Source organism: Artemia franciscana, chromosome 19 (assembly GCF_032884065.1).
Source record: "Artemia franciscana chromosome 19, ASM3288406v1, whole genome shotgun sequence".
NCBI lineage: Eukaryota > Metazoa > Arthropoda > Branchiopoda > Anostraca > Artemiidae > Artemia > Artemia franciscana.
This window is the reverse complement of record NC_088881.1, coordinates 24,383,368-24,395,168: the sequence shown is the minus strand read 5'-3', so window position 1 is coordinate 24,395,168 and position 11,801 is coordinate 24,383,368. Positions and strand designations below refer to the sequence as shown.

The window sequence follows — 11,801 nt, the reverse complement described above, 5'->3', positions numbered from 1 at the left end:
CGAAAAAATAATTATGAAAAAGTTTTTTTCAACTGAAAGTAAGGAGCAACATTAAAACTTAAAATGAACAGAGATTATAACGCATACGAGGGGTTCATCTCCCCCTAAATACCTTGCTCATTAGGCTAAAGTATTTTTAGTTGTTTTAACTATTTATTCTATTGCCTTTGTGTTTCAGAGGTCATTCTTTAAGAATTGGGACAAAACTAAAGCTTTAGTATAAAGAGCGAGGTATTAACGAGGGGTCAAACCCTCCCATATACATACTAAATATATACGAATATAGAAGTTCGTTACATAAGTTAATTCGTAAATTACGCATATTTTTTACTAATAAAAACGTTCTTTAAAAATTAAAAGTTCTAGTTGCCTTTTTAAGTAACCAAAAAATTGGAGGACAACAAGGCCTCCTTCCCCACCCCTTTTTCTCAAAATCCTCCGATCAAAACTAAGAGAAAGCCATTTAGTAAAAAAAATTAACGCGCAAATTTCGTTTTAATTATTCATGTGCGGAAAGTCAAAATCAAGCATGCGTTAATTCAAAAACGTTCAGAAATTAAATAAAATAACAAGTTTTTTAACTGGAAGTAAGGAGCAACATTAAAAGTTAAAACGAACAGAAATTACTCCCTGAATGAAAGGGTCTGTTTCCTCCTCAATGCCCCGCTCTTTACGCTAAAGTTGCTTACTGTTTTATAAAGTAGAATTGAGAGAAAGAGTCAAACTTTAACGTAAAGTGTGGGGCGTTGAGGAGGGAAAAGCCCCTTTCATACACGGAGTAATAATTATTAAGGACCGTAAAACCATTGTCGTTTTAATGTTTCGCCTTTAACATCTTGCTGAACTGCTTGAGAGGAAGAGCTCTTTTGAAGTGTATTTTCTTGCCTCTTCCTCCAGAGGCCCTGCATAGAACTTTTTTTTCTAGAATTTCACAAGCTCAGTTAGGCGGCTAATAAAGTTTGTGAATCCCAACATCAGCAAGACCCTTATTATTCTTTCTTCTTTTTTTCACAGGCATTGGTGCTCAGAAGAAAAATTTGTCCCTAAAGATAATTGCATTGTAATAATTTCAAAAAGATTTTACTAAATAACTTCAACAACACTTTAACAATTAATAGTCGCTAACAGTAAAATTCACTAACAATTTTAAAAATTTAGATAAAGAGGAAAATACACCAAGAAGAAGAGATAATTAAAAAAAAACAAAACAATTATCATCGCCACCAGGCACGTATAAAGGAATTTTTCCAGGAACAGGGTACATATTAGACAAGGGACAGCAATTTCAACAAACCAAAAAAAAACTGATCAAAACAAAAAAAAACATGATAATTATAGATTATCAAAGGAAAAAAAATGATAAATCAGGTTTCGCACATGTACGGCCCCGTGAGTACATGCCTGGTTGTGATAATTATATTAAAAAGGTTTTAAGTCTACCTCTGGGGAGCTTTATGATTAATTATACCATTAAAAGTTAATATAACACATTTTTAGCATACTTGAATGAATTTTCATAGACTTTTAGAAGAGAAGAAGAATAAATGAAAAAAGTCCAAAGGCGAAACGGAATGTTACATTTTCCCCTAAAGGCAGGCTTAATACCCTTTTTCAATTAGAAGGTACTCATTTATGATTAATAGATAACATGAAACTATAATTTAGTATTCAATAAAGTTAATACAGAGGACATATTGTGAATACAACATTAGCAAACCTTTGACAATACGCCATTAAAAAACAAAACAACAACCTGTTATTAAGTTGTTTTTCTTTTTTGTTCAATTGATTTTACCACTTCTTTTGTTTTTGTTCAGCTCCCACCTTTGAATGTAATAGTAAATTTGAATGGTGTGACTGAATTTCTATTTATTTTATTAAAAATACTGGAATAAGCATCCTTCTCATTAAGTTATGAAATAATTAGTGATTCTATGAGTAATTCTTTAGTGATTCAATTAGTGATTCTTTGCTGATTCTATGAGTAATAGGGTGATATTTGTTCCTTTCCATTGTATTATCGTCAAAAAATTTGCATTATAGTCTTTGATGCATATTTTAAACCCTAGACATATTAAAATATAGCTGTTTTACTGTGCTTTACTTGTCTTTTATAGAGCTGTATTTAAATCACACTTCAGAATTTGATTTTCAGTTTGGTGTTATCAGTTGTAAAACAAACTGATTTATAGCTGCCATTAATAACACTGACAAGAACTGAACATTGAACTTACTATCCACTATATTTATTTTTTGTTGGCCTTTTTGCATGTAACTTGGCCCTCATAACATTTTTATTTTTGGAGACTTTGTCTGTATTCATCCTGTCTATTCTAAAGGACAAAAAAAAACATCAGGTAGCTCTTCAAATGCTGTAACAAATCATCGCTATCTGAAATATTCACGATATTAAACCAATCGGATCAATCAAAGTTACAGAAAAAACGACAAGGTAGTGGTGAAGTACTATTTGGGACGATATGTTTTTAAATCACCTCTGACTGAAAAAGTTTCAGCTTTTGGGATGTTTAACATATATTTAATTACACCTTCATCGGTACAACTTAAGTCGGTTCTTCAGTGATCAGGTCAGAACTCTTTGAATCTAAATTTGGGTCAGCAGCTTGCTATTTTCAAAACCCAGGAAACACAAGGCTGCCAATCACTAGTTAGGGGGGCTAGGGACAATCATTGAGATAGTGTGGATAAGACATTAGCGTCCTACGTGAATAGGGTGTGCCATTGGAATAATTACTTGCTAAAACATTAACTAGGGAATCAAAGGCAAGTAGTATATTTAGAAGAAATTAGGGGATAAGCCTCCTTTATTGCAATTCCGAAGCCCCTCTCCCCAAGAACCAAAACTTTAAGGTTATAAGAACTAAAAATGTACTTTAATAAATAGCCGTTTTAATATCGATAGCCGCTCCACCCTATAAACAGGAAGATATTAAAATCTCGTCTATGGTATCCAAAGGTATCCAAATGGTATCCAAAGGGTATCAGAATAAGCAGGCTCCTACTTGGGACTTCGATGCCTTTTGATCCAAAAATTACCAAGCTGTTATCCAAAGCTTATATCTAAAGGAGTTCTGACCCGAGGACTGAAGGCCTGATTTTCGGCAGAACTGAATAATGTAACTAACATCAAAATATCTCCCCCTAAAACTGGTGAAGTAGCTCTTTCTGAACCAAACAAAAATAAAATAAGGAATATACTCAAACTTCCATTAGTGTAAAACTAGTTTGATAATGACTAGTATGAAAATGGCAGGTCGTAATTGAGACATAGTGAAATGGCCGGATTTCTACCAATCTTCATAGTCAACTATGTCAGGCTGTTTGCTATACATAATGACCAAAAGTGTCGTATTTCAAATTTGACAATTTCTTGGGCATTACAAAATTGAATCCCTCTTTTTTATTCTTCGCAGATAAGTATAGATGTCAACTTTATACCTTCACTTTCCAAATCTTTCATATCCCCTCACAGCTGAAACTTTCTTCCAATACAAATTTATTAGACGGACGGTGTTATCATATTTCTGCTTGTTTCTGCTTTCGGTTAAGCAATGGTTAAACTGATTTTTATAGTCACGGACTCTGGGCTTCTCTTTTATTTTGCTGGCTGACAAACAAGAACCGTTACTAGCTATTTTGGGTCTTGGAGGGGTAATTAATCTCTTTGCAGAATTAAGATGAAAAACTTTGTTTCCAAATTGTGCATCATAATCTTGGAGTAATTGACATTCTACGGTCAGTCTTATTTTTTCACTCGGTCATTTTCGTAATTGAAGAAGATATTTAATCAGTAACAATGAATTTTTATTGTTGAATTGCAATATAGAAACTGATGACCTTAATATAATGTTATTAATATATTGTTAATGTTAAGTTGAACTAAGTGGACATGCTAACCCAAAACTGACAGATCTCATGCACTGAAACCAGGATATTCCAGTTATTTAACGTCAAGTTCGGTAATGTTCTGCTTGACGTTATTGGCTCATTTGGAAGATGGACTTCATCATCTACAAGGGTAGAAAACCTGAACTCTTTCCTTGTAGAAAAATAAGGAAAGAACGAATTGTATTTCCTCAAGGCAACATGACGGCTAGGGAAAATAAAAACAGGTGTTAAGTAACACTTTCAAAAATGTTGAGGAGAAGCAAAAAACTGTTTTGGTTAATCTACCTTCATATCTTTCTGAAGCTCCAATCATGTGTTTTAGGCCATCCCATGGTAGGTCTTATGTGATAATGGTCCTGGCTGTGGAAGAGTCTTTTGGTATGCAAAACTGTTGAAATTCGTTTTGAGTGGATTGTAAAACTCAAAACATCTCGAGAATAAAAGAAGACATGTGTACACTGATTAAACCAATTGATCGTGCATGCCTGATTTTGATAGACTGGATATATAACTATTGATTTAATACTCACCATGGACCGAAGGAGATGGAGGAGGCAGACGTCACTCTCTATGCCGAGCAGTACCCGGCAGGTGACATAAGTCAAGTAAGTCAAGATATATAACTTATTTGTGACTGACATGTCACACACCGCCTTTTCTATTTACACAGTCGATAGATGCAAGAATTAATATATTTTGGACATTTAAAGACTGCCTTGGGGAAAATCTAATGTAGATCCACTAAAATGGTCAGACTACTTTAATATTTACGATAATTATTTCAAGGCTGAAAATGAAATTTTTATCTAAAAAGTTTAAAGTGACTGAACTGAGGGAGAATGCCATATTTCATTGTCACTGAGTCCAACAGTGATTGCACTAAAGAACTACAAAATAAAGTGCAAAATGAATTGGCCTAATGAAAAAAATTGGCCTAATTAATAGCCTGAAAAGGCTTTAACAGCCCCAAAACTCCTGTTTTCAGATTGACAGTGTAATGTTCAAATGAATATAATAACGTTCAAATAAGAACATTTAGCAAGATTGGGGAGGAGGCCTTGAAAACATATTTTACAAGGAGGACAAAATCGTGAAAAACGTTTGTTGACTTGAAATCTGAAAAACCTGAAGTTTTTTGGATTAAGGCAAGAAAATTGTTATATCTATTCCAAAGTCTTACAATTTTTCATATTCTGTCATTCAAAGAGAGAGGGGCTAAAACAATCTATCCATCAATGCCCCATATGCAAAAGAGTCTTGTATCAGTTTGATGCAACTTTACTAGTAAAAGGAAAACAAGAAAAAACTATCGCAAGAATGGTTCATTCTGACACAAAGGTTTTTCGCCAAAAATCCCTAATTACTTAAGAGAAATATATTCTTTCATATCTTTCTGTATGTTTTAAAATTTTAGGGACGTTAACAAGGATAAAAGTACACTGAAATTTCAAACGTTTATGTTTTATGAAATGAAATTTCCCTCTCATTGCTCAAAGGAGAACTTAAAGAATTCAAATTTAAAAAATTTCTTCCCCCTTTTTACGCTTTCAGTGAATATTTCGTGTATTAAAGTTTTTCGTTGTTCCTCAGAATCGAAACAAGTCATAAACCTTCGTTTGAACAAGTGTCTGCATTTTTTTCCCAGTTTGAACTGGTGAGAAACAGCTAGAGAATAGTATTAATTCAGAACGAATTTTTTTGTGACGTGGGAAGTAATGCTACTCACACATTAAATTTACCACAAAAATTGCCTAATTTGGCGGCGATTTCTGCAATTTCTCCAATATAATAAACTGTTTATGCCCAACCATATTATAGCTTTGCGTGTTAACAAGGTCAAAATAACGCAGAGTGCAAATAATTTACCCCATTCGTTATTTTCCGTGTTGAGTAATGTCAAACCCTTAAAGCGTAAATTTATTTGACTTACCCATCTGAGTGAAGATTTAAGTCATAATCTTTTTAAAATTATTTTTACGTTGGCAGCAATTTTCCCGCCTGTATTTATGTTGGATTCATTATGACAAATCCAGCATCATTAGAAAATGCTTGAGGATTAGTTTTGAAATGTGTTTTTCAAACCAATTTCTTATCATTTGAATATTCCTTTCTAGTAGTACAACATGACTTCGCACTCAAGAAAAAACACAGTCCGTTCACAAATCTTGGCTTTTTTTTATCAATAGGTCTCACTATGGATTAACTCGAGCATTAATCCAGCACTATTTGTCATATGACAAGTCCCTTTTCACAATCTATTTAAAAAACATCGCATGACAGTACAGGCGAGTGTTGACAATTCCTAACTGGTGTAAAAATGATCATAAGGATTCTATACATCAGAGACACCAATTTCTGAGGACAGATTTCACCTTTTGAATTTTTTTTAAGTGTTTGTGCAGTTGCATTGGTGATTTCTCTTTTCATTATAAGATGATTAGAAGATACCACGCTATCTTCTCCTTTATTAGATTTTTTCATTAAATATAAAACATTTTAAAAATACCAAGTTTTTCCTTCCTTAAAAGCCAGTAGCCATTATGAGCCTGTAACAAATGGCTCAATACTATGTCAATTAAAAGAAACGCTTTTGTAAAAAATAGCATTATCACTTTTCGCCTTATTCAAGCTATATTCAGTTATAAATAATCCTTATTGCCGTTACTCACTGACTGATACAAACTACCACACCTATTAAGACAGGGTCTTTGGTAGCCAACAGAAAACGAAAAACAGAAGCTGAAAATTCACAGCCGACAAATCTAACTTAAAGTGTAGTCTTTAGTTCGTCTAGATGTGCACAGTGGAACTATTGTCTATTGCTCTATGGTGAAAAGTCTTAAGGAACAATATTTCATCAGTACTATTCTAAATATGGCCTATAAAGAAAATCGTCATCATATACTTATAAAACGAAGCTGATAAACACGTATATAAACAAAGTCTAATTAAACAAAGTCTAATTAAAGAACGCTGGAACTTAAAACAAATAGATAGAAATTTTGACTGGTTTATGCTTTGAGGGACTAGGAGTACGTCATGTCCGTTTTTGTTCATTTTTGTCCTGTCTATTATCGGGAAGTTCAAAATCTTGAGAGAAAGAAAATGCGTATCCGCGTACATAAACATGCTTTGGAGATAACATTGAATCTCATGGGTAAACAAAAAGATTATGAAAAAGGATTAGAAAATGAATGAGGTTAGAAAGACTGGCCCTTGTGACTAGATTTATAGTCTCAAGAGTGTGAAATTTAGTTTGGGGAAAATGTAAAGTTGGTGACAATTTTTTATGTTTTGTTTTATAGGAAATTATCGAGTTTTATGTTGAAAATGAATTTGTGATTCCTGTTTTGATTCAATTATGGTATTATATTTAGCATTTTGCTTTATATATAAATATACATTTTATATGTATACATCCTTTCGTCTTCTTCCTAATCAAAAAACTGAGTTTCAAACTATCGGATGCTGGTGCTGAAGCATCATAACAAAATAAATCTGTTTCTATTAAATTGTGAGATTATGAAAATGCCAAATATGAAAATGATTAAAGAACATAATATATAAATAATACATTTATCTTATATCTTTGCATACAATTATTAATAATTTTTTAGTTTGATCAGTGAGCTTTTTTATTTTTTAAATTATTAATTCAAAACAAAGAAAATAAGACAAAAATGGGAGCTAATTGGAAAAAAATTTGTCTATCCACTTTCTCGTCGGGTTCTAGAGACAATTAAACTTGACAGCAGACATAAAACTTAACAGAAACGATAATGCTGTGTACCGTAGCATTACATTTGTATGTGATTTTACGATGAGCTCATATATTTATTGTTTACCTTTGAAATGGCCTGTTAGAATAGCATTTTATATAATTGTGCTGTTCATACTATGCACGATAAATATCCATATTCAAAACTCAAAGATATTGCCACAAATATGAAATAGAAGATAAACATAGTGACTCCAAGAGGTTTGTTCATTTTCCATTTGAAGCAGGCAATGGAACCAACAACGAAAAGAAGCATTCCAAAGAGGATGAGAATTGAACATGCCATTCCTGCCGAGCTGACTTCTACCGGTGCTCCAAAAAATATTCCATAAATTAGCCATGGTAGAGGTAATCTATAAAATAATAATTATTATTAAATAAAACAATTAAAAACTTTTATCAAACCGTAAAATAATTAAGCTATTGAAGTGGACTTATATATGGGGTACACTATGGTGAAATTTTGCTTGACTCCACTTTCTTGGGCTATCGTGAAAGAAACCGTAAGATGGTTAGGAAACATCTTACAGACGAAGAATAATAGATTGGCAACAATCGTGCATTTTGTCAGTTCAGCCTGGGAAAAATGAGAATCAGGACGCCCTAAAAAGAAGTGAAAAGAATTCATAAGAAACGATATTTAAAGGATCCTCATGCAGCCCTTCGAAGAGCTCTACAGGAGGAAGCGAAGATAAAAGCTCCAAAAAGATTTGAACGGAGAATGAGTATTGCTCACCTATATCGGTCTCAGGGAGGTTGATACTCCGATGAGTTATCATCAATAATAGCATACACACTGTTCACTGAAAAAGAAATAAATAATAATCCTTTTTGTAGGGAATAACTTTAAGTTTAGACAGGCATTTACTGCAGATCTTGTTGGCCATCTTCTTATTTGCAACTACTACTACTACTACTACTAATAACTCACTGCAGCACCAAGCCGCCTGAGGCCAACACAGCTACGCACGCTCCTCCTCCAACCTAATCTATTTAAAGCCCCACTCTTTACACCCTCCCAGGAAGTTTCCATTTCCTTTAAATCTTTATTTACTGCAGATCTTGTTGGCCATCTTCTTATTTGCAACTACTACTACTACTACAACTAATAACTCACTGCAGCACCAAGCCGCCTGAGGCCAACACAGCTACGCACGCTCCTCCTCCAACCTAATCTATTTAAAGCCCCACTCTTTACACCCTCCCAGGAAGTTCCCATTTCCTTTAAATCTTTATTTATGACATCCTCCCAACCCAGACAAGGACGACCTGCTTTCCGTGTAGCCCCAGACGGTTGGCCAAAAAGGAAATCTTCGGTAATCTGTCATCCTTCATCCGTAGAACGTGGCCTAGCCATCTCAACCTTTCTTTCATTATAGCCCCAGAAAGCGGGATTGAACCACACTTTTCGTACAACCTACTGTTTGAAATACGGTCAGTCAGCCTGGTACCCAGAACAATCTGTAGGCAATTTCTCTGGACAATTACATTTTTAAGATTGAATAGTTCCCTTTTATAAATTGACGATGAGAAGTATTATTGCGAGGGAATATTATATATCAGTGAGGGAGAACTAGGGTCTTGTCAAGGCAAGATCGGACCACTGTCTCACCATAAACAATTTTGTTGTCAATAAGTACCTACAATCAGAGGCTGCTAAGTATGCGCGACATAAATATTCTGCGTCCCTTATTTCAACAAGACAAAGGCCCGCCTGGACCATTCAAGTCTATTTTTAACCTAAAGCAATTCATGCCGCAGTTACTGCAGGGACTTTAAAACCTGGAATAAAGTGGAAACCAAAGTAGCCTAGCTGTATTTCATCGTAAATGATAAGGCTGGTTCTGGTATATAATCGGGTTAAAACAGTGCAGGCTATGTTAAAGTGTCTCTCTTGACTTGATTCTGGTGTAGAGCCCAGTTAAAACAGTGCAGGCTCTGTCAAAGTGTCTCTCTTGACTCAGAATCGCTTGCGAATTCACATTTTAATTTGCTTTTTCCAATCTCAATCGCCAAATTTCGAAATATTCTATGAATTTTCCAATGTAAAGCAGGAATCGTAAAATTAACCGTTTGTGCCAACCCCGCACATAGGCATGCCAATTGACGTCTCTCATGCTCGCTATGTAGTATCTAGAAAGTTTGGTTAAATTGTCATAAAATTTCAAAGGTGATTTGTGTGCTGAGGTTGTCCCCTAGCATCTGATTTCTCACTAGTCAGTCTTGAATATTAAACTCTACAGCCGCAGTCCTAACCTGGACGAATAGAATAAAATTACACTATTCATAAGAGAGTTATGGAGGTACTCTTCGTCTCAAGATCGCCTGATTAAACAAAAACCCTCAATGGATTTTTCATTGGGCAGATAGATTTTCTGAAATTCAGAAATACTTTTTACATGGAAGGATGGCTCGAAAACTAGCCCCGAATAAGACATTACCGGTAGATTTAGTTATGTTATCACGCTTAAAATAATTTGAGGCTTCAATTCTAATTTCATAACAAAAAACTAAAAAAACCTTTCGCGCGCAGACCAAATCTCTGTGTAGCGAAAGTGCCAATTACATAATTCTCTGCCTGCAGTTGAGACCGTAATGCATAGCTGGGGGCAAATATCCTGGCACTTCCAGTGTTTTCCCCCCATCTCCCTTCACGCTCCCCTTTGGATCTGGATCGACTCTTGGCTCATTTTACAGAGTCACACTGCTGATCCTAGTTCCAAACCAAACAACCTGCGGTGTAAACACGTTATTTCATATGTAATACTTACATTGTTTTTATTAAAGACAAATCATAAAGAATTTACCACCAGAAATCAACACTGTGTCCAAATGCATTAACTATCGTCAAGACGAATAAAGGCCTAAAAAAAGTAAAAGTCCAGAAAAAGATCCTTGAAGAACCCTAAGTACAATCAAAAAACAAAAACTAATCTGTGGCTCTTTGCTCGGTTTCAAAAAATGGCTAGCAGATCTTGCAAGATGCGATTATGACAAGGACAGTTAATTCCAGGCCAAAACTTTCAATGACTAACCAGTTTTTACAAATGGTTTTGACTCAGAGGAATGTTATTTAGTGGAAGATCAGAGGGAAGGGAGTCCAAAGTGAACTCCAAATTCACAAAAATCCTAACAAACGCTTGTATAAACATTGTGAAAACACTAGAAATTCAAATATATAGTGGGCTGTGAATTTCCAGATAAATAGGTAAACGTTGTGTTTTTCTGAAGTTTATGCTATTCCCTAGGATTTGACAATCATATCTCTATCATTACAATCACTCTTTACTAGAGTCTCAAATAAATATTGATTCTCAGGTCTGCGTCCAGTAATTTAGTTTAGGCAAGAGGGTTGATGTTTAGGGGGGACAAAAAAAGATAGATCGTCTATGATATATAATGAATTATGTGAGTTGTACAAATTTTGACAATTCTCGTTGCCAAATCTTGGCTTCTTTGCCCTTCCCGTTTTATGTGTCTGTGATCCCATTTATTTGACTTTGAACAGCTCCGTCTAGAATATTTATATTCGAAATTCAGCTCAATGTTAGCATCCAGACAAATGTATTGACTCAATGTTTCTCATATTATTTGTTTCCAGGACAAAATCCTGGCACAGATAATCTATATCGATTTAATAAGTATTTTTATTTTCTCCCTATGGTTCTATTTAATTGGTTCCCTTCTATTTCACATTATCATGTACCTTATTTTATTATTAAGTTTGATTGACTGTTTAGCCGTGAAAATTACACTTTCTGGCAGCAAACAGATTTAAGCCGTTACAGTTTAAAGGGTGGACGTTTCATGAGAAGGGATAGACAATAGTCTATTTCCTCAGAATAAACAAAAAAGGGGATTTTAATCGACTCTGGAGACGTTATCAATAGATGTAGCAAGAATAATTACCATATCGGTACTTGACTCAAAAGTAGTTTTTATGTTCTTTTCTTCGGTACAAAGATAAAGTGGCATTTTAGCAAAAATCTCACGACATGTTCATTAGCATGTGGCCCTTCTCAAAATGTAGACAATATTTTCCAAAACATCTCGCCACAAGACCAAATAATCTAGTCTGCAATTGGTAAATGACGTTTCGATTTTGGACAGTTGA

At 34.4% G+C, this 11,801-nt stretch overlaps 1 protein-coding gene across 2 annotated transcripts in view; it reads right to left on the bottom strand.

The window, feature by feature from the left end:
- Positions 1–1,064: 1,064 nt before the first annotated feature.
- Positions 1,065–11,801, bottom strand: part of LOC136039457 (sodium/potassium/calcium exchanger Nckx30C-like) — a 119,109-nt gene continuing 108,372 nt past the window's right edge. For both annotated transcript variants that reach the window (XM_065723221.1, XM_065723222.1), the window contains exon 7: positions 1,065–8,040. In XM_065723221.1, the coding sequence (XP_065579293.1) occupies positions 7,800–8,040 (241 nt within the window). In that variant the 3' untranslated portion in view covers positions 1,065–7,799. The remainder of the gene's footprint in view (positions 8,041–11,801) is intronic.